General features: G+C 41.7%; 1 protein-coding gene across 1 annotated transcript in view; it reads right to left on the bottom strand.

The window, feature by feature from the left end:
- Nucleotides 1-24402, bottom strand: part of OTOGL (otogelin like) — a 156761-nt gene that overhangs the window by 128599 nt on the left and 3760 nt on the right. The window contains exons 4-11 of the mRNA XM_075932401.2: nt 23796-23862; nt 21866-21964; nt 20863-21017; nt 14263-14384; nt 10948-11153; nt 3849-3979; nt 2686-2792; nt 366-472 (exon numbers count right to left, since the gene is read on the bottom strand). Coding sequence (XP_075788516.2) covers nt 366-472; nt 2686-2792; nt 3849-3979; nt 10948-11153; nt 14263-14384; nt 20863-21017; nt 21866-21964; nt 23796-23862 — 994 coding nt within the window. The remainder of the gene's footprint in view (nt 1-365; nt 473-2685; nt 2793-3848; nt 3980-10947; nt 11154-14262; nt 14385-20862; nt 21018-21865; nt 21965-23795; nt 23863-24402) is intronic.

Below are 24402 nucleotides of genomic sequence, written 5' to 3'. Positions count from 1 at the left end.
ACCTGCCTTTTTCTTGTGGAAAAGTGAGTGCCCACAGGGAGCAGGGAAAAGGGGACTGGGTGTGGCTGGGCAAAAAGGTATAGGGAAAGAGTCAATGAGGAAGGGGGAAATGGGGCAGAGGGAAGAGAAGTGGATGGGGAAGGTGGATGGGATAGGACAGAGAAGGGAATCCAGGGATGGCAGGAGGAGCAGGAGCCCGCATGTGGCAATTTGGGCTCGCTAAAGGTGCATGATTAAAATAGACCCTGAAGGTAGATAAATCTTTTCCCCTCCCTTCCTTTTATCCCATCCTCTTTGCTCAATCTGTTATTTTTGTGTTTTGGGAAAAATTAATAAAACCTAGATATTAAAAAGTTGATACTTACTACAGGCAGGAAAATCCTCTCTCCAGTCCCGTACAGGATAGCCTGCATGTGAGCATGCTCTAGCATACTCTGTCACTGCTCGGCAGTAAGTTTCATCATCGTTCACTCTGAAGCAGTAAAATAAGCCTGTGATCACTCAATCCTAAATTTAATACTCAGCAAAATCTCTGCTACATGACATTGCAGAACTCTTCACAGAGTTGGCCCGGCACAATTAAAAGGGGCCACAATTTTCGAGATTTTAAATAGCGTTACTTGAAAAAGAAAACTAGAGATATCAACTAAGCTTTGCATTTTGTACCATTTGACCTGACAAAATAGTTTTGCTTTATTTTAATGTTACAACAAAGAATGAGTAACATTTATTACAAAAGATCAGCAACGCTCATTAAAAGAAATAAATTGGGAGAGGAAGGGTGATTTTGTGATGAAGGCAATGGTCTATAATTCTGGAGATCTGGCTTTCTCGTAAACTTCTCATCAGCCCTTAGGGAAAGTCACTTTCTGTCTCACTTCCCTATCTACAAAATGGGGATAATAGCTCCCAATCAAATTGCTCAAAGGATACATTCATTAATATTTGTATTATGCTCAGATATTCCAAGGACAGCAGTCAGAAATAGATTGATTAGATAGTCACTGTTTTATTTAAAAGTGAGAAGATAACCGTGAAGGATTTTGTGTCAAAACAGACTAACCACAACAAGACATCTATGGAATAAGCAAGGTTATAATACACAGTTTGGAGTTTGTTTTTCATCACAACAAGGCCAAACTTCCAAAAAAATTGTAAGACTATGATAGTGTGTGCTCCAGTGCCTTCAAAACACCTGTTACAAACTCACCATTTCAAAACTCCATAGTGATCAGTCTCTCTTTCTAGCCTGCCTCATCTAATCCAATTAAATGAGTCTTAATGGAAAGAATGACTTGGCATATAAACTATGGCACCAGAAGGAACTTCTTAAACTGACACTAAGCCACAAGATGAGAGTTCTCTTTTATAAACAACCTAAGCCTAAATTAATGAGATCCTGGGACACAGAAACTTCACTCAAATTTCTAAATATTCACACCATTCACATCACACATGTGAATGAATTTTTAAAAATAAAAAATCAAAGCCCCCTGCATATTGCCTTATTAACTCAATGCCATCCTGAAAGTTTGCTTTCCATTGCAAAAGAGAAGGTGCAATTAGTCACTGAGATGTAAACAGGCATTATAAAAAAAATGTAGATCCTGCCTGACTTCTGTGCCCATTGAAGTCAACAGGAGGTTTTCCACTGGTTTCAGTGAAAACATTTTTAGCTACAAGGTCATTTCCCTGCCACTGGGGGGAAGGGCTCAGGCACTCATGCACCATGCTACTTCATATCATCTGTCTGTAAATGATAATAATCTAGTCTCTTGTGGTTACTTCAATCTAATTTCAGTTGGGTTTAGTGTGCAGGTATTTAGGGACCAGTGCTCTCCAGGTAGTCAGATTAAATGATCTAATTGTGCTTTTAGCTTTAATCTCATTGATTGTAATAAACCTGTATCTTGCCATCTACACTGTAAAGCAAAAGAGAGAATCAAAAAACAGTCATGTATTAGTCAGTGTTAGTCATATATTGTGACAGGAAGTATAATGGAAGCAAGGATTCCTTCAATTCATTGCACTGGACGCCTTCTGTGCCCCCATTTAAATAAATAAATGGCAAAGCAGAAAATAAATAACTGATGACACACACTCTGGCAAAGTAGTCAAAGATATAAACAAATAACAAATAGTGATGTCACTAATGTTATTTACTATGATATCATTCTTATTGAGAGACCCACAGTATGTTGCTTGGTCAGTTATTCAATTTCAACACACATGAGGGAATAATCACTTCTCATTTAAATGATCTCACAAGGTCTAACAGAAACCAGCACTGTTGGAAATGCAGATGATGCTAGTAAACAAGTCTGGAGTGGGGGGAAGGAGGAAGAGAGCACAGTAAAGGAAATTCTGAATAATAAGGGAGATATAATGGATTGCATTTATCCCTAGCATTAATCCCTAGCATTAGATGGTGAAACTCTCATTGTTTCCTATGAAAGTTGCAACATCTTCTGACAGGTTTGAATTCCACCCCCTATTTATTAAAATTATAGAGGCTACTGAGATTAAACAGAGGGACACTGGGAGATGAGACTGGTCAATGTGGGGAGGAAAGTGTTTTACTGAAATAAAATTGTAATGAAAACCTCCACTCTCTAAAACCAGTCTGGGGATTGTGTAATATTCTAAAGAATGAAAATGAATGCTTAAAGAAAACATCCTTCTTACCTGCAAAGGTCATTCATGCAGCTAGAAATATACGAATACGGATCTATGCTTTCATGGCAGCTGAGGAAGGGAAACTGTAGGAGTATTTGGCATTTGAAGAATATGGCCTGTGCATTTTTAAAAAAATCAGTTATCTAGCAGTTATCAGTTACTTCATGATAGAAACATTATTCTTTTTACTTTTGGGTCCCAAGTTGGGTGTCTGTTACATCCCTTTTAGAACCAGAAGATTCCCCCATTTTCTCCTATCTCCACTCTTTGGCCCATTTTATCACAATCACTGTTCTTTCCACCTCAGTTTTCTTTTGACTGGACTGAATTTATTCTATAGTACTACAGCTCAACAGGCCAAAGTAGCAAAAAGAATCCTCTTCCAGCCCCGAGTTGATCATGTTTCCTCTTTCTACTTTAAACTCCTCAGCTAACGAATGCACAAGGGATCAGGACTGGGAATTAAACCCACAGTCCAATGTGACAGTGAATAACACTAAATAGGCCAGCTCACAGATCCATGAGATCCACTGTTCTTTACATTTTATCATATACAGTTCTTCAAAATCCTTATGAAAAGTCTGTACATTATTAATGGGCTTGATCGGAATCTTCTCTTTCCCAATATTTCAATGTTTAGAGACACTGCTTTGCTTTGGACCAATCTTTTCTCTACATGTTTGGCATACACGTTATATTTTTTCTGGTTCTAATCTTATTTATGCTGTTCCCCCTCAGTTTCTCTAAAACTGGTGTAGTTCCACTGACAACAGCTGAGTTCATCCTGATCTTCACCAGTGTGAGATCAGTATCACTCCTTTTGTGTAAAACCCTTTGGGAGTCTAAAGAGTCTTATGTATTATCAATAAAGAACATGCAGATGACTATATTTCATTTCTTTTGAACCTATATAGCTGGTTAGAAAATATGATTTATTCAACTGATGCCACACAATTTGCATTTTAAAGTGCTATCTCATTTTAAATTAATCATTTAAGATTTTTTCATTTGTGTTGAATTTTATATGTCTGTGCAGAGCCATAAGTGCTTTGGTTTGGAAATGGCTGGACACTTTATTATAAAATTATTGTTAATGGAAGTACATAAAATGGGCTAGAGAATGTGAATCATTATAATGTACCCAATATGAAAATATACATTGATCAACTTACCTCAGAGGACTCTGTGTCAGTTGAACATGGACTAGAAAAATCTGAGACAGTAGTCACACAAATTGCATCACTTGGAGTTTGTACAGACCAGCTGTTTGCAAATACAGCAATGTCTTCTGTATATTCACCTACTTCAGAAAAACATTGAACAGAATCAATCTCCACAAAAAAATGGGTTTTTCTGTCAACACAAGAGCTAAGGAATACCGCATACAAAGGAATCCAAAAGGAATCCAATGCATCAGGGAAGGGCAGACAAATAAGCAGTGGCAAATTTTTAAAGTGCTTGTACACAAATGCTAGGAGTCTGACTAATAAGATGGGTGAACTAGAGTACCTCGTATTAAATGAGGAGATTGACATAATAGGCATCACTGAAACCTGGTGGAATGAGGAAAATCTGTGGGACACAATCATGCTGGGATATAAAATATATAGAAAGGATAGAGCAGGCTGGGTGGGTGGCGGAATGGCACTGTATGTGAAAGATAATGTAGAATCAAACTAAATAAAAATATTAAGTGAATCAACATGTTCAATAGAATCACGATGGATAGTAATTCCATGCTCCAATAATAAGAAATTAGCAGTAGGGATATATTACCGACCACCTGACCAGAACAGCGATACTGACATTGAAATGCTAAGGGAGATTAGAGAGGCTACCAAAATAAAGAACTCTATAATAATGGGGGATTTTAATTACCCCCATATTGACTGGATACATGTCACCTCAGGAAGAGAAGCGGAGATAAAATTTCTCAATGGCTTAAATGACTGCTTCTTGGAGCAGCTGGTGCAGGAACCCACAAGGGGAGAGGCAATTCTCGATTTAGTCCTGAGTGGAGTGCAGGATCAGGTCCAGGATATAACCGTTACAGGACCGCTTGGGAATAGTGACCATAATATAATAACATTCAACATTCCTGTGGTGGGAAGAACACCTCAGCAGTCCAGCACCCTGGCATATAATTTCAAAAAGGGGAATTACACAAAAATGAGGAGGTTAGTTAAACAGAAATTAAAAGGCACAGTGACTAGAACCAAATCCCTGAAAGCTGCATGGAAACTTTTTAAAGACACCATATTAGAGGCCCAACTTAAATGTATACCCCAAATTAAAAAACATAGCAAGAGACCTAAAAAAGAGTCACCGTGGCTTAACCACCATGTAAAAGAAGCAGTGAGGGACAAAAAGGTATCTTTTAAGAAGTGGAAGTCCAATCCTAGTGAGATAAATAGAAGAGAACATAAACACTGTCAAATCAAGTGTAAAAATGTATTAAGAAAAGCAAAAAAAGATTTTGAGGAACAGCTAGCCAAAAACTCAAAAAGAAATAACAAAATGTTTTTTAAGTACATTAGAAGCAGGAAGCCTGCTAAAAAACCTGTGGGTCCCCTAGATGATCGAGCTATAAAAGGAGCAATCAAGGACAATAAAACCATTGCGGAGAAACTAAATGATTTCTTTGCTTCAGTCTTCACGGCTGAGGACGTTGGGGAAATTCCTAAATCTGCACTGTCCTTTGTGGATGATGAATCTGAGGAACTGTCCCGGATTGAAGTGTCATTAGAGGAGGTTTTGGAACAAATAGAAAACCTTAATGTTAACAAATCTCCGGGACCGGATGGCATTCATCCAAGGGTTCTAAAAGAACTCAAATGGGAAATTGCTGAGCTATTATCTGTGGTTTGTAACCTATCCTTTAAATTGGCTTCCGTACCTAATGACTGGAAGGTAGCCAACGTGACACCAATATTTAAAAAGGGCTCTAGAGGCAATCCTGGCAATTACAGACCGGTAAGTCTAACTTCAGTACCGGGCAAATTAGTCGAAACAATAGTAAAGAATAAAATTGTGAAGCATGTAGAAGAACATAATTTGTTGGACAAAAGTCAACATGGTTTCTGTAAAGGGAAATCCTGTCTTACTAATCCGTTAGAGTTCTTTGAAGGGGTTAACAAACATGCGGACAAAGGGGATCCAGTAGATATAGTATACTTGGATTTTCAGAAAGCCTTTGACAAGGTCCCTCACCGAAGGCTCTTATGTAAATTACATGGCCATGGGATAAGAGGGAAGGTCCTTTCTTGGATTGAGAACTGGTTAAAAGACAGGAAACGAAGGGTAGGAATAAATGGTAAATTTTCAGATTGGAGAGGGGTAACTAGTGGTGTACCCCAAGGGTCAGTCCTGGGACCAATCCTTTTCAACTTATTCATAAATGATCTGGAGAAAGGGGTAAGCAGTGAGGTAGTAAAGTTTGCAGATGATACAAAACTGTTTAGGATAGTCAAGACAGAAGCAGACTGTGAGGGACTCCAAGAAGATCTCACCAAACTGAGTGATTGGGCAACAAAATGGCAAATGAAATTTAATGTGGATAAGTGTAACGTAATGCACATTGGGAGAAATAACCCCAACTATATGTACAGTATGATGGGGGCTAATTTGGCTACGACAAATCAGGAAAGAGATCTTGGAGTTATCGTGGACAGTTCTCTGAAAACTTCCACGCAGTGTGTAGCGGCGGTCAAAAAGACAAATAGGATGGTAGGAATTATTAGGAAAGGGATAGAAAATAGGACCCAGAATATCTTGCTGCCCCCGTATAAAACTATGGTATGCCCACATCTTGAATACTGTGTACAGATGTGGGCTCCTCACCTCAAAAAAGATATTCTGGCCTTGGAAAGGGTTCAGAAAAGGGCAACTAAAATGATTAGAGGTTTGGAATGGGTCTCATATGAGGAGAGGTTAAAGAGACTGGGACTTTTCAGTTTAGAAAAGAGGAGACTGAGGGGGGATATGATAGAGGTCTATAAAATCATGAGTGGTGTGGAGAGGGCCGATAAAGAAAAGTTATTTATTAGTTCCCTAAATAGAAGAACTAGAGGACACCAAATGAAATTAATGGGGAGCAGGTTTAAAACTAATAAAAGAAAGTTCTTCTTCACACAGCGTGTAGTCAACCTGTGGAACTCCTTGCCAGAGGAGGCTGTGAAGGCTAGGACTATAATAGAGTTTAAAGAGAAGCTAGATAATTTCATGGAGGTTAGGTCCATAAAAGGCTATTAGCCAGGGGATAAAATGGTGTCCTTGGCCTCTGTCTGTCAGAGGCTGGAGAGGGATGGCAGGAGACAAATCACTTGATCATTGTCTTCGGTCCACCCTCTCTGGGGTACCTGGTGCTGGCCACTGTCGGTAAACAGGATACTTGGCTAGATGGACCTTTGGTCTGACCCAGTACGGCCATTCTTATGTTCTTATGTTATGTAAGGAAATTCTCAATAAAACATTAAAATTATTTTCCACCTGGCTCAATGCAAATCTTTTCGTAGACCATCAGTTGCTAATGGAAACTCACTATTAATTCCATAATTACACCCGAGCCATTTTGCTAGTACTGCAGCTAGGGAGAATGGTTTCATTTAAATTATTTGAGCATTTTACCTTTCTCTACTAAACCCCCCAATCCTCACTGATGTAGCCTACTCTTCTGGTGCTCCAGCCCCACAGGGCAAGGAGAAAGGACAGGGAGGACTAAGGTTCAGGGTTTCCCATTGGCCAGATTTACTTTTCTGGGTTTCTGGAGTTAGTGGATTTTGTGGACCCCCTTAAGCTCTGGCGTGGGGACAAAAAAGAGGGATTCATTGTGTGGGACAGGATTGTTTGCAAGTGAGAAAGGGATGGGGGTGCAGGATTTGGGAGGGAGGTGGAGTGCAGGAGGGGGTGAGGTGTGAGGACTGAGTGGGAGGTAGGGTGCAGAAGCAGGCTGGGAGTAGGGTCTATGGCTGGCGGGGTGGAGGGTCAAGGTGCAAGGGAAGATGTAGAGAGCGAGCAGGAGGTGTAGGGTCTTGGCCTGGGGACAGAGGGGAGTGAGGGGGAATTGTATTGTGGGGGTCTAGGCATGAGGGGGGCACTTATCTGGCTTTGTGCCTCCATTGCTCCCAAGTATCACCCCTGCCACTCCCATTGGCAATCCAATGGGAGCAGCGGGGAAAGCCTCTGGACAGCGCATCACTGCGCTGCCGTTCTCCCAGCAGGGCGGAATGGGATGAGATGGGGAGGGAGCTCTGCCCCCTCTTCTTCCCCTATATAGTGGGGAGCCTGTGCTGCCACTCAAACCTCGTGGTTACCGTGCAGCCCAGCTCTCCTCCTTCAGCCACTTCTCCAGCAGGTTGCCCAGCACCACATTGATCTGGGGGGGCTGGCAGGGCTGAGCGTGTCGGTGGTGGCAAAGCAGGGCCGATGGCAGCAGCCACAGTTGCTGGCCTTAGCACAGCGGCCGCAGTGCAGGAGCACTAGCTTGCACAGTAGCCACTAGCAGTGCCAGTGGGCGACAGTAGGAGGGATCACCCAGCACTTTGCCCATGCATTTGGGGCCGCCGACGGGCCAGGGCGGCAAGTGCAGCACCTTCTTGCGCAGGCTGAGTGCCAGGCTCTCAGCCAGCTCCCACAGCTCCTCAGGCTGCAGGCAGGCCAGCCAAGTAACAGTGCTGTAGGCCTCCCACAGCCCGGGCATGAACCCAGCACATCTCCCTGGTGAATGTAGAGGCCTCGCTCAGGCTGTTGCAACTCAGACAGCTGTGAGCCATAAATCTCGGCAGCCAGCCTGAAGTTGCTGCTGCAAAAGGTCTCCTCAGCCACCTGCAGCATCTTGGTGCAGGGCCCTGCACTCAGCTCTATGCTGCCAGTTCCACTCACTGGACCTCCCTGTCCCCTATGCTCACTGGGCCTCCCTGTCCCCCTATGCTATGCCACCCATTCCGCTCACTGGGACTTCCCATCCCCTATGCTATGCCTCCCGTGTGTCCTCTGAACAGGAAGTTGGAGCTGGTGCTCCAGCCTGTGGCTGAGCAGCAACTGCAAGGCTCAAGCTACAGCACGGGCTCCCCACTGAGTTAGGGGAGCTACGTTCAAGCCATGGACCACCTGGGAGGCAGCTGTGGACCACTAATGGTCCGCAGACCACACTTTGAGAACCACTGTCCTACTGTTTTTACCAGTTTCTTTACCATCATTAGAAATGTTGTATTCTTAAAAATTTACTTTCTACTGCATCTTTGGTAGATTATGAGGTATGTCTCATGCTCTAGCAATGATAAACAAGTCAGGAACCTCATTGCAACTGTGCCTAAGACTTTACTTCACGTTGAGACCCTACATTTCTGAACTGCATTGCTACATTGGAAGACAGTTATGTTAACAACAGATGCCAGATTTGATTCTGGCTTTAATGTGGCTGAGGCCTGTGAGAGTAATCAGTCTGTAGACCACAACAAACACTTCACCTTGTACTGCCAGGCTGTGTCTAGACTACATCCATTTTCCGTAAAAGGGATGCAAATTAGACGTATCGCAATTGCAAATGAAGCGGGGATTTAAATCTCCCCCGCTTCATTAGCATAAAAATGGCTGCCGCTTTTTTTCCGGCTTGGAGCTTTGCCAGAAAAAGCGCCAGTCTAGACGCGGATCTTTCAGAAAATAAAGCCTTTTCTGAAAGATCCCTTATCCCTTATTTTAAGAGGGATAAGGGATCTTTCAGAAAAGGCTTTATTTTCCAAAAGATCCACATCTAGACTGGCGCTTTTTTCCAGCAAAGCTCCAAGCCAAAAAAAAAGCAGCTGCCATTTTTATGCTAATGAAATGGGGGAGATTTAAATCCTCGCTTCATTAGCAATTGTGATACGTCTAACTTGCATCCTTTTTACGAAAAAGGGATGCAATCTAGACGTAGCCCTAGACTATAGTGCCATTAGCATGGTATAATGCTGTAAGTGGAGGTGGAAAGCAGATCCCGGTCTTGAAAGTGTTTTATAATAAAAAGTATAGTAAAAAGGCATTGAATTTCTATTTTTACCATGTGTTAATCAATGAGTTTTTAAAAAATCATTAGTTATAACTAGCCACATAAGGTACTGTGCTTTGGTATGCAGATGTTCAATGCCAGGAACAGAACAAACAGTACCATGTCATCAAGTAACTGGAGTCTGCTACATGTTCTATGGTGGGGATACAATCAGTTTCCACTGGGCAAAAAAATCAGGGCTTTGTGTACATACAAACGCAGCCAATTCGTTCTCATACTCCTGGCACAATAAATGGCACCCTGGGAGGGATGTGGATAGAGGAGTAATATTGAGATAAAACTTGTGTATTAAAAAAACAGCCAATTGTGAGAAACTAAACTCTGCCTGTAGTTTGTTGTAGTGGTTAAATACATTACTTTTACTTATATCAGGGACTGGTTGGGTGAAACTGCACCGCTTGTGTTCCCAACCTTCCTGCTCTATCTTATTTCACCAGCTGTGAGCTGGTATCTGCTTTAAAACAAAAGCTACCCAAAACACTTTTCACGTGGGTGTGTGTAAATGATTATCTACAGTACACAATGGCCAACATAATGTGTTCCCTAGAGAGAATACTATTCAGCTAATGAGAGAAGGTCTTAACTTTCTTCAGCTCTAGCAGGAGAATCAACACCACAAGCTTTCTCTCTCTGATGACAAGTGATATCATTTGATTCTTCATTTTCATAAAGTGTATAATCTGCTTTACGGTAAATTATGTTAATAAAGGTGGAGCAATGGGGGGAAAAAATCAACTTCCTCAACAAGGTTTTTCAATAGTTTGTATTTCACCAACCAACAAACCAGTAATATATTATTTAAAATTATGATGTAGAACAGTGTGCTAAGTGACTGCATCTTCCAGATATTACTTAATTTTGTGTTTTAGGGATTTTACATTATATTGCTTTCACAAAAACAATAGGATTTTGGTCATTAATGGTATGTCTATCAGATAAATTAAGCACATGCTTAAGTGTTTTGCTGAACAGGTAAAGATTTAAACATACACTGAAATGTTTTATTGAACTAGCCCTACTCCTTTCATGATTGAGGGAAGTCTACTATAGTCTACTCAAATCTGAAAATAAATTGAAACCGATAATGGACACAACCTTTTAGAGCACGTCCTGATATTTAGAAGACAACAGGGCCAGAGAAGCTGTGGTTTTTTGTTGTGGTGGTTAGTTGGTTGGTTGGTTGGTTTTAAACAAAGAAAGGGTGCATTTCTGATCTCTTCACTTACTATTTTGTATTATCAGGTCATCAGATGTATTGCCATTATAATTTCCACACAGGCCACAAGGTTTCCCTCTGTGTTCTTCTGTCAGTTTAATATAAATACCAGAGCTTCCATCCCAAGCAAGAGAAAAACCAAAGGTAGTTTTCACCAGAATATAGTCAGCCAGCCTCTCAATGAAAACATTTCCAATGGTCTGAGGCAATGTTAATCTGGAAAAACAGAACAACCCATTTTAAACACTGTGAGTGAGGCTAGAACTATAAAAAGACTACATAAAATGTCACCTAACTCATCAACTCTCCTCCCCGGGTGTACTCAAAGTCTGCTTCTTTTCCTGTCAAAAAAACATACATTTTTTTCTATCTGTCATTCCTGTTATTTTTACACAATCAATTCAGTGAAATGGATTATTTTCTGGCATATTCACAATCAATACAGAATTGATGCATAATTCAGAAAGAATCCATACTGACTTTCAAATTGCAGGGTTCATTTGCTGTATTAGCATGTTTGGAATGACAGCTTTTTACTTGTAAGCTGAAAATTTTTTATATGGAGTCATTGATATAGACCAGAGGTCTCCAAACTTTTCAGCCCGAGGGCCGCATTAACTATCAAACAGCAGTTCGGGGGCCGACTACACACTTGAGGTCCAAATAAAAAACAATCAAAACATGGATGTTGTTTTTAATTATGTATTTAATATTATTTTATTCAGTTATTATTTAATAACACATTCATACACTACACATGAACACCTGTATTAGTGTGAATGGTGAAATTGTTTCCTGGATGCCAAAATAGCAGACATTTCTGGCTTTAGATTTGTTGTCCCTAACATCAACAGTGACCTGAGATTATCATCGGACAAGTTTGTTCTCAAATTGTTCTTCACGTATTTCATTCTTGAAAATGTTTGTTCACACAGGTATGTTGTTCCAAAGATTGAAAGGTACCTTGATGCAAAAGTTTTGACATTAGGAAAGTCTTCCTTGGGCAAAAACTGGTAAAAACCCACCAGTCCTATTTTGAACTTGTCCCTAAGGAGGTCATTTGCTTGCAACTCAATGACTTCCAGCTGCAGTTCATCTGGGCAACTGGCCACATCTGCTTCAAATGGGTTTTGAAACAATCTCACTTCTTCTGCCTTTGAATCCAAAAAGGTCTCCACGGGCCGGATGAGAGGGCCTCGCGGGCCGCATCCGGCCCCCGGGCCGTAGTTTGGAGACCCCTGATATAGACATTAAGCATGGAATCTATGAACTCAAACTCATGAATATAGTATCTTTTTAGAGACTAACTGCACATTTAATTTATTTGTAAACAGAAGAAGCAACAGGCAAAAGAATTTTTAAAATGTCAGAAAATGACTGTAATTTGGAGCCATATCCATCAAGTTTTCAATATAGACAACTCCCTTTGAAGTCAATAACTGTTCTGTGTATAGAATGCATGTAGAATAAGACCCTTGCTATGCAAATCAAAGATCCAACAGCACAGAAAGATTTATTAGCCATGTGCAGTATATCCTTCATTGTGCTTGTAGCTCTGTCCAGTTAGTGGAGACAGCTATGCTTGGAGTTCCACCAAAAACTGCAGAATCATCTAATCACTATCTTCAAAGGTGGTTGCTTCTGCAACTAATGGCAATATCCTTTTAGATACCAGGTGCAGCAACTCAGATGAGACACCACCAGATCTATTCACCTTTATGTTTGAAACAAAGAAGGGTAAGCCTGATGGAGCCTAGGGTTTGATGTATCTCATAGGCTGTGTCTACACTGGCAAGTTATTCTGGAAAATCAGCCGCTTTTCCAGAAAAACTTGCCAGCTGTCTACACTGGCTGCTTGAATTTCCGGAAAAGCACTGACGATCTAATGTAAAATTATCAGTGCTTTTCCGGAAAAACTATGCTGCTCCCATTCGGGCAAAAGTCTTTTTCCGGAAAACTGTTCCGGAAAAGGGCCAGTGTAGACAGCACAGTAGTGTTTTCCGCAAAAAAGCCCCGATCGCGAAAATGGCGATTAGGGCTTTTTTTGCGGAAAAGCGCGTCTAGATTGGCCACGGATGCTTTTCCAGAGAAAGTGTTTTTCCGGAAAAGCATCCTGCCAATCTAGATGCGCTTTTCCGGAAATACTTTTAATGGAAAATCTTTTCCATTAAAAGCATTTCTGGAAAATCATGCCAGTGTAGACATAGCCATACAGTATTTTTGGCATCAAATGGTGACACACAGAGAATTTAAGAACCTTGATTAACTCAATTTGGCCTTCTCTATAATGAGGCAATGCACTCAGCATGTTTACCTTTAATCAAGGGTTAACCAAATTTAACTAACATCATTTTAAATAAAATAATCCAATGACTGACATATTATAACACCACACATTTTTTCCAATGTAGAGAAACTCTTGCTAGTCAAAGGACAGGCATTTGAGGAGTCAGAAATCAGATGCTGAAAATAGCAAAATTAACAGACTAACTCTGAAAGGCCTAAGTGAACAAGCTGCTAAGCATTTTAATGGAATTAAATTCCTCTGATCAAATCAGAATTTGACTTAATAGTTATGACCTCTGAGGGCAAGTCTTCACTGCAGCGTTATGCCAGGCTCTTACCTGGTATAGTCCCTAGTCCATCCACACAAATCCTCTCTGCTGAGTTTAGTGCTGCTTTCTACCCAGGCTAGCTGATGCGGCTGTGGGTATGGATTACAGCACAGGCGCCACTTTCACTCAGGCTGGAAACTAGCCCACTTTGCAGTAAGGGTGCAGGTTAAATCAACTGAGGGCCTTCCCACTATTCCCCCTGTGCACTCAGAAGGACAAAGATCTTCCACAATTCATTAGGGCAGTGTTTCTCAAACTGTGGGTCCTGACCCATCAGGGGGTCGCGAGCAACTTAGAGGGGGATCACAAACTAATTAGAGGGGGGTTGCGAGCAACTGAGAGGCTGGTTGCAGCAATGGGGAGGGGGGTCGCGGTATCACAAATTTAAGAACCCCTGCATTAGGGAAAAGTTCAGAGTGTGACTACAGCACAAAGAACCAAGGGATATACCTTCCAGAAGCTGTAGTGACACACAATGGTGAGACTAGCACCAATGAGGACTTAATACCTCAAACTGTTCCTTTGCAGTGTGTCTGTTCACATCTCAGCTAAGCTAACCCGGGCACTCAGAACCAGGTGTAGATCATGTGGGCTAACAATGCACCAAAGGGATACCCTCAGAGCACTTCTAGATTTGGTGACAGAATCAGAGCTTCCTAATGCCAATACTTCATTTCTGAGGTAACATGTTCCAAAATCAGTCAATTTACCTGCTTCCTTCCTTTCTTACTTCATGTCCCATAATAACTATTTCTTCCTGGTTTGAAAAAAATAAGCTGATTGATCGCAGACAAGTGTACACTGAACCATCACACTGGGGGCTGTTATGAACCTTGAGAGGAGAAAAATATACACACACTGACAACTCTATATTTACACACAATACCGAATAAATGTACATTTAATCTTTTACATTTCTATACACCTCTCACTGATGGATCCCAAAGAACTTTAAAAATAATTATTTAAATAATACAAGGGACTGCTGATACAGGGATACATATGGTGAGAAGGAACTGTGCCTTGAGCCACTATAAAATGCAGTAACTGTTTACCAGCACCCAGCATCATTGCAAGCAGCTCGGGACAGACAAAGTAACTGGAATATTTTATCCAATTGAAACTGGAGGGAGAATTTAGTTTAGGCAGAATATAATTACCTACTTATGGGTTTAATAATGACCTGGAACACCCCATATCTTATGAAAAGTGCAAGTGAGCCTCTATTGCCCAAAAGGATGTGTCTTCTGAAAGATGGGCCACCAGTAACACAATAGTCCCAGCACCATATGGGCACTTTCTGTATTGACCTAGAAAAAAAAGCCTGGCACCTATTCAATCATCAGCATCCATTCCTGCACCAAGGTTTTTCTTGGAGGTGTTCTATCCAAGTATTGACTCTGCTTTGTCCCGTTTGGTTTGAGAGTTTGGATAGGAGAGTGTCAACACAACATTTACTAGCAAAAATTGCATTTACAAGCATAGAACTGTCATCAAAAATAATAATCATAGCTCTAACTGGAAATACTGCATCAACAAATATTTTTCATGTAGTCCTGCCCAAGACAGACACACAGACTGCAAAAAACTCAATATATTTTATAGCGGGGGTGGGCAATAAGATGGAGATGGTTTGTCAGGGTTAGCCTCTGATAGGCTGCTTCCACTTTATTTACCTGAGTCTCCATAGGTACAGTTGCTTGCAGCATCCTTTGGCTGCAGATCACGATTGCTGACCAATGGGAGCTGTGGAAAGAGGTGCAGACTGGAATACTGCTTCCCACAGCACTCATTGGTCAGGAACAGCAATCCACAGCCACTGGGAGATATAGTGCCTGTACTTGTTGAGGTGCAGGTAAATACAGTAGTGGTCCACCAGGGACTATCCCTGGTGAACCACATGTGACCCGCAGGCCAGTTATTGCCCGCTGCTGGTCTACAGCATGAAAGTTTAGCTCACTGAACATCTTTTCTCCTGATCAATTTTTCTTTTCAAATCTTTACACGTGGGACATCTGGCAGCCCCTTGAATATGAAATCCTATGTGGTCACATACACCTAAAACTAGTCCAGTCCAACTATCTGGTCAAACCACATTTCACTTAAGCAGGGGCAGATGACCATTTTGCGGGGCTCAGGGCAGCCCAATTTTGCGGGATCCCCCTTTGCCACAGCGCATGCGGGTGGTTTCTTGAAGCGCGGGGCCGGGGGCGGCTGCTCCGTTCACCCTGCCCTATATCAGCCCCTGCATTTAAGTGGGATCTTGGTATTTCTGAAAACCTCCTCAACACATATTTATCTCTATAACTACCACTTGTAGTATTATAAATATGTCATGGGAACAATTTCTTAATCACAAGTAACAAAAGTACTATCATTGGAATAATAGCAGTCTTAACTTCATTTGTATGTAAGAAATTATGCTATTCAACATTTGGCACCAGAGCACTGATCACTAACATTAAATGATTCAATCAGGGCTAATGAAAGAGACAGTCCACTGCTTTCAAATCAGGAGAAAAGTTCTTCCTGTTTGCCTAAAAAGACCATTTTATAATACAGATCACTTTATATTTCAGAGACTTCTAGATGTGAAGTCTAGAAGGAACCATCTAGTCTGAACTTCTATATATCACAGACCAAATTTCACCTATTTGCTACCATTTTGAACCCAATATCTTGTGTTTAGCTAATGCATATCTTCCAGAATTATGTCCAAGTCTTGATTTTAAGAGATCAAAGCTGGAGAATCCATCACTTCCCTTGCTAGTTTTAATACATGTAGTGGTTGCCAGCCCCTCACCAATTCTTCACTTAGGTGTTTTAAGACAAAAAGGATCACAATATGAGGTCAGATCCGATATGAATCTTGGCTCTCTATTGCACAAACTATAAAAATATGCTTCTTACATGAGATGTTACAGTGCAGGGTACTGCTCCATTACTAATAAAGGTTGCCCTGAATAAACTTTTCTGATTGTTTATGAAACTTGAACCTTGTTCCAGCAATTACATAGTACTCTCTGAAACCTAAATTCAAGGTTTTGATACAATAACAGGTTTGATTCTGTGTAATACTTTCAGAAAAAGATTACAGAAGCATAGGTCAGTCTCCAAGGGTGTGTCTAGACTACAGGACTTTTGTCGAGAAAACTATACCTGCATCTACACTGCCTCTCAGCTCTGTCGACATAACGTCAACAGAACTCGGCAGTTTTGTCGACGGCGGTAAACCTCATTCTATGAGGAATAACGCCTTTTGTCAGCAGAGTTCTGTTGACAGAAGGCATTATTGCATCTACTCTGTCCTTTGCGTCTATACTGTCATGTCGACAAAGGGCTTGCTTTGTTGACAGAACTGGATGTAGTCTAGACGCTCTTTGTCAACAGAAGCTTTGTCAACAGTATCTGTAGTCTAGACGTACCCTAAGAGATAAAATTAAATGAAAGAAGAAGGGTGCAATATCAGCTATACATGATTTGCTCCAATATACATTATATATCCTTTTGAAGGGTACGTGGAAATTAAAACTCTGTAAGACTGACTTTTACCAGTTTGCTAGTAAAAAGCGGGGAGACGTGGTAATATGATTAGTTATACTATAGTGATTACTTACTCTTCCAAATCTACAGTTTACTTCTACAACAAATAGGATATTAATGTTATGAAGAGATGTTCAAGCAAATTGTTAATATCTAAAAAGTAAACAAAATCAAGTCTTGCAGAGGAGAGCTCTTCATTACAAACTCCATAGTCAACCAAGTGATGATATGTGTTATTCTTATAAGAAACATGGAAACCTCCTCTTTTACAGTTGGGGAAATATTTAACTAGACTATATTATTTGGATTAAATATATACTCTCTCTCAAAATAAGATGCCATTTTTTGACATCCTCATTTTTTGAGGGTTACAGGATCTTTCAAAACTAGCCAATTAGCCCGTCATAAGACGGGATTTTCAGGTCTTCTCTCCTGAGCTCTCTCGCTCTGTCTCTCTCTCTCTCTCTTCATACTGCCTCTCGCCCCCCTCAGTTCTCCTCTGCCTCCTGCCTCTCACTCTCCCTTTCTCTTCTCCTCCTCCTCCTGCCTCTCTCTCCCCTCCGTCTCTCTCCTTCCCCTTCCCCTTCCCTCCTGCCATGGTGCTTGGCTGAGTGCTGCCTGCTTAGCCGGGCTGCCGCGAGGGAGGGGAGCGGGGCAGTGACGTACACGACAGGGCCACTCCCACCCCGGGGGAGCCCAAACAGCCCCTTGTGCTGCTGGCTCCCCCGGCAGCCCGGCTGAGGGAGGCAGCACTCAGCTGAGTGCCACAGTGAGAGGGGAAAGGGTCGGTGATGTACCCGGCCCTGCCCCCTGGCCGTGTATGTCACCACCCCGCCCCCTTGCCCTCGCTCCATGGCGGCTTGGCTGAGTGTTGCATGCTCAGCCGGGCCGCCACGGGGGAGGAGGGGCAGGGCAGTGACGTACATGGCCAGGTGGCGGGGCTGTCTACGTAACTGCCCCCCTCTTCTCTCCCGCAGCAGCCTGGCTGAGGGGAGCACCACTCAGCCCTCTGGCCATGTACATCACCGCTCCGCCCCCCTTCCTGTCCCACCAGGGCTCAGCTGAGCGGCACAGCGCCAGTGCCAATCAGCTGCGCTGTGGTCAGGAAGCAAGTGGCGGTTTGGAGTCTGTCTGCAGCCAGTGGCTGCACCCTCCCCCCACCCTTGCCTGGTCTGCTTCCCGCCCCCCTCATCTCGTCCAGCCCCACGGCCCCTGATGCCCCCCCCCCCAGCTCTGCTTCCCACCCCCTCTTCCTGCCGGCCAGCCCCACAGCCTCCTGGAAGCCCCCCCCCACCAGCGCTGCTTCCCTCCCCCCTTCCTCCGGGCCCTCCCACTCTCCCCTACAGCCCCTGATCCCCCCCCAGCTCTGCTTCCGAACCCCCTTCCAGCCAGCCCTGCCCCCTTTCCCTCCCTCCCCCTCCATGGCATGCTGCGCCACTCCCAACTGAGCGGCGCTCCCGCTGGGCCCAGGCAGGGGACCAAGCGGTGGCAAGCTGCCCTTTGGGGAATGTGGCCACTTGCCACCACTTGTTCCCCTGCCAGGGCCCAGCGGGAGTGCCGCTCAGCTGGTAGCGGCACATCACACCACGGAGGGAAAGGGAAGGGGGTGGAAAGCAGAGCTGGGAGGGGATTGGGGGCTGTGGGGCTGGAGGGGAGAATGGGGGGGCCCGGAGGAAGGGGGGAGGGAAGCAGCGCTGGCAGGGGAGGTGTCCGGGGGGGTCGTGGGGCTGGCCAAACCGCCACGGAGGGCGGGGAAGGGGGCGGGGTGCTGACGTACATGGCCAGGGGGCGTGGCCGTGTACGTCAGCGTTACAGACGCACAGACAATGGGCTACTATATATAAAGATCCCCAACTTGACCACAAGTGTTTTTTTTTTCAAAAAAGCCACCATTATGTAAATGAAGCGCGGGAAATTCAAATCCCGGTTTCATTTACAATTTCGATACATCTAATCTACATCCCTTTTTCGATAAAGGGATATAGTTTAGACGTACCCATAGAATGCTTAGTTTACCTGATGTATCCTACTCTGATGTCCTAGGGTACGTCTACACTGCATCCCTAGATCGGACTAGGGATGCAAATGGAGACGACTGAAGTAGTTAATGAAGCGGGGATTTAAATATCCCACACTTCATTAACATGATCTCGCCGGCGCTCTAGTTCGAATCACAGCTGATTCGAACCAGGAAGTGCGTGCCGGGACGCGTTAGTTCGGACTAAAGCCCTTAGTCCGAACTAACGTTACTCCTCAAAAAATGAGGAGTTTACTCTTCAAAAAATGAGGAGTAACGTTAGTTCGGACTAACGGCTTTAGTCCGAACTAACGCGTCCCAGCACGCACTTCCTGGTTTGAATCAGCTGTGATTCGAACTAGGGCGCCGGCAAGATCATGTTAATGAAGCACGGGATATTTAAATCCCCGCTTCATTAACTACTTCGGTCGTCTCCATTTGCATCCCTAGTCCGAACTAGGGATGCAGTGTAGACGTACCCTTAGTGATAAGGTATAGCAAAAATTGACACAAGCAGCAACTCCTATTAGAATCGCACACTCTTTTCCAGTAATATATTGACTATGTGCAGCCCTACAGAATGAACTCCACTATTTCATCCATAAAACCTGAGCAATATAAAGTTCCTACATTACCCTATCAATGTCCCTCCAGCAGGACCATCTGTAGGTTCAGTTTCTGTGCCATTCCCTGGTCTGTCTGCTGACACTGCCAATAAAAGTGCCATTTGAGGTCAATTGTGGCTGTGTACTTTTGCCATCTGGCCTGATTGGCCAGTTGACTTCTCAAAACCGCCAATGTATAGTTGCAATTATTTGTCATTGTGGAATATTCCAGCAAACAATTTAAGCCTATAAAAAGTAAGTGAAGTCCATTTATTAGAGACATTATAGCAGAATTTTCCAAAGCCTTCTCACCCCAGCACTAACAGTGCACACTTAGCAGCTGACATCCCAATGATTTGCCACACATCATCTATTTCCTTGCTGGTCATCCCTTTCTACAAGACCCACCATCATTCTGTCCATAACAGCAGGCATAGAATTGGAAATAACCTTGAGAAAATTATGACCAAAGCACATAAGTTGTGCCCGTTGATTTCCAAAAGTGAGCAAACACAGGGCAAACACCGCAAAACAGCAATAATATTTAAAAGGTTCCATCAATCACATTCACAAACAATCTGTACATTTATGTTCTACCTCAATCAACTACAGTTCTTAAGGGAACAACCTCCAGATTTAAATGGAAGGCGCTGATGAAAGCTGTTTTTACTGTTCTCTGGAATTCACTTGTTTCTATGGTCTGACAGCTCAGATTAGTTAGAGACACAAGGTGGGTGAGGTAATACCTATTACTGGCCCAATAGCTAGAGAGAGAGATACATTTTTGTGCTTACATGGAGCTCTTCAGGTCAAGTTTGCTGAATAACCAGGCACGCTTCAAGGTCTATTTTTTCCAACACAAAATTTGCTAGAAGGGAGAAGTGAGATTTGTTTTGGAGTGGGGGGAGGAAGAAATATTTATGATGTACTGAATCTGCTGGTGAATTATCATTTATTAATGTTTTCAGTTATTGAAAGTGTACAGAGTTTTTGATCAGCACATTCTATAGTTCTAAAAAAGGAAATAAACCACCTTTGCACCATCTATAGTCTCTGTTGAGGTTTTTTTTGTTATACTTTAATACAAGTTCTGTGTTATAGCAATTTTTTGTATTTCATTTCAAAACTCATATTCACATGCTTACCCAAACAGTGTACTGAGGTTCTGGAGCATTGCAGTCTTTTGCAAAAATATAGGAACAATTTCCTGGGAAATAGTAGTAGATGCCATCAAATGTTTCAAAGTGATATTGCCCCCATGATTTGCAGATTCCATCTCGATCTTTACCATTGTTAGGTACTAGGGAGAATAAATCAGACAAGTGTATAAAAAGCAAAACAACAAAAGAAGAGTCACAGACATGCACAAAAGTAAGATATCATACACATAGTAGACAAGCATATATCAGCACAGAAGATCATTTTAGTTTTTGAATGATAAAACTAAGACAAATTGTATTACTTTTAGAGGAAACTGTGGACCAATAAAGGCATTCTCATCAATGAAGCCTGGATTTCACCTTTAAATTATAACTAGAAATAGACCAATGAGTACACTCAGTGAGGGGTGTGAGTTTTTTTTTTTTTTTTTTTTTTTTTGCTTCTCACTTGTGTGTGGTCCCTGACTGATTTTTCTGGGGGTCAGGAGCCCCCCAACCCAACAAAGGTTCCCTACCCCTGCTTTACAAAGTCTCTCCATGGCTTCTATTGCAGATATTCTACAGAGCCTAGCCAGCCTGAGGAATCAAGATAGGGGTAAATAAGTTTCTACCCCAATTTCACTATTGATAGATTGTACCTGCCAAAACTTGTCCCATTTAAATATTTGAACACCCTGTCTTCAGAATGGGCAAGTGCCATGATATTTTTGGTGATACAATTAAATAAATAAAAGCAGATATGGTAATGTTATGATGCACTGGGATACTGTGACGGGTATTCATAAAATTTAGGAATGTCTGACGTTCTTCTGTACTCCCATATCTCACTCTGAAATTAGCCTTTGAGCAGCCTTGCATCCCTTTTAGGATTAAGCTGGTTTATAAGGCAATTGCAAAAGTGCTCTGAATAGATGGTATTTTAATAAACTAGCTCCTAAATCCCACTCTAATCTGAAACTCAATTCCATTACCAATTACTGAAACTTACCAATTTGACATCTTTCACCATGAGCCTGAAACATCTGACAGTCACATACACCCGCCTCTGTACAAACTGCTCCATTAAGGCATTCTTGAAGACAAGAGCCTGAAGGGAAACATAGCTGCTTTCTAGCACTGAATTGTATCAACATGCCAAAAATTTTGGATGAAACCTTTCTATTAACTAAAATAGAAGCAGAGTTATTAGTTAAAAAGTTAACCAACAGCAATCTTGGTTTTCAATGTTTATATCATTTCATATTTTTGTTGTTTGGTAAGAAGATAGATTAAAGATTTGTAAACAAACAAGAGAGCAAAGGTCAGTCTTTCTTCTAGTAACTAAAAGGTCAAGTTCCCATGTAAAGAAACAAAATCCCAGCAGTCTTGCAACAGAAATATAAAAGGTGCATATTATACTCTTTGATTGAATTCAACACAAAAAAGCACCTATGTTCAGTCCCCTATTAATACAAGTTAGAGTGAAAGATACAGTCAGGCTATAAATCCCTATGAACATAAAATTGTACATAGTCAAAACAACAACAACCACTTATGCTACAAAAGATCAGAAATTATTATTTCTGTTTGATCAGCTGAAATTTATCATGCGCTTAAAATGTCATTAGTATTAGTTGTTTTATATTCCAGTTTAATATTTTTCTAAAATTATATACACATTTTCTTTCATTAAAGAGTTTTATATGCAACCATTCAAAAAACTAAGACCCTATACTTTTCCCATTGGCCTTATTAAGAGAGATGGATCTAAAACAAAACACCACATCTGAATGTCCAAAATATGGAAGAATGCAGGGAGAAGGTGGGAGGGGAGGGGCAGAAGGAATCAGTATTTTGCAGAAAGTTTACTTTCTGTATAATGAGCCAAACTCAAAACTTGGATCCAAATATCTCTAAGGCTGGTGGGGTTAAAAATCCTCTTCTGGATTTTGCAGCTGGGGAACATCTTTACTTACATTCTGTTCTATTGCACAAAGAAACAAACAAAGATTAAAAAAAATATCTTAGAACCAGACTCAGCGAGTCCATGGTAAAAATTCTCCAATGACCTAAATAGGAGCTGAATAAACTTTTGAAGCAAAACCATACAAAGATGTCAGCATTGCCTGACAATTTTAACTTTAATTATAAAATGTTCTTTTTTTAAGGCAGCACATAAACCTTAGCTTTATATTCTTTTGCCTTTAAAGTTATTTTTCATATACATATAAAGATAAATCCATTTGAAAATTCAGACAAGGCAGAGAATACTATCTAGCTTCCCCATTTCATTTGAAGGAAACACTTTTAAAATTACAGCAATATAAGATGCTCCATGATTTGTAGTCATAGTTATCAATGACCTCAAAAACTCCATCTATGAGTGGACATGCCTTGGTTTAAGAAAGTGTCAGTCTTCAGCCCATTTGATCATTTCTGCATGTTGGATGCTAGATAATAGCAATGGAAATATATCATCTGTGGATAATCTGTGAAATCCCTCAATTCACTCTGAACAAACTGAAAAGTTTGATTGACACCTAGAATCTGCTAAAAGAGGCTTTAGTTTTGTCTTGCTCCATGGACCACTGCTGTTATCAATCCCATTCAGCATACATGCTCAATCTGACAAGGCCTAAAGTGACACACAAGTAAACTGGGAGTGGAAATAGCTGTAAAGCAATGAAGGATTTGTTTCCGCAAGTGCTTGGGTGTCACATTAATGGCTACCTTAAAAACGGATTGTTTTAATAACCATTTTCTGTGACACATCAGAAGTACAAGTTATCAAAACAAAATTAGATAGCACTGAGTTTTGTATGGGAGATAAATACTATGAAAAGGTACACAATCCTTGGAAGCAAGGAATCGTTGATGCATAGATAGCATTTTACTGAAACCATTTCAAACCAGTAGTGGATTACTAACATGGCACTGACCTCCTAATGGTCTTTCACCATGAGTAAGGTCCCCATGAAGGCGAGACCCCGCAGAATCTGCTCCAGGCTATCCAAGACACAAAAAACCAAAACCAAAGTGTTAATACTTCATAAATGTCTAACACAGCTCCAGGGATTTTGCAGCAATTTTAGGATAAGAATTTGACAATTACTTTAATACATAAAATGATCTTGCATGTATATAGAACTTTTAACCCAAGAGAATCTCAAAATGTTTTGTAAACAGTAGGTAAAATTGTAAAACATGTATAAGGAATTATTTTTTCCAACACTGAAATGCAGCCATCCCTAGGACAGAACACGGCAATAGAGTTATCAGAAGAAGGACAAGAAGCATAGTTTACTGAGATAATAGCACAGGGCTAGCCATCTGTCCCAAACAGGCACACAGCACTTTCTCTGGCTTCCTAGCAGCCCAGACACGAAACTAACCCCAACCACGCTCCGGTTATTGCTCCCTGCAGGACAAGCATAGGGTGATCATTTCAAGTGTTTTGCATGTGTCACAGACACACAACAAAATTCTAGTGCAACAGAACTTTTAAAACTAACCTTACACTCATCCCAGACAGAATAAATGTCAGGT

This window comes from Pelodiscus sinensis, chromosome 1 (assembly GCF_052426305.1).
Source record: "Pelodiscus sinensis isolate ZL-2025 chromosome 1, ASM5242630v1, whole genome shotgun sequence".
Taxonomy (NCBI): domain Eukaryota; kingdom Metazoa; phylum Chordata; order Testudines; family Trionychidae; genus Pelodiscus; species Pelodiscus sinensis.
The sequence above is the reverse complement of the archived record's forward strand: the minus strand, read 5'-3'. Positions and strand labels throughout refer to the sequence as shown.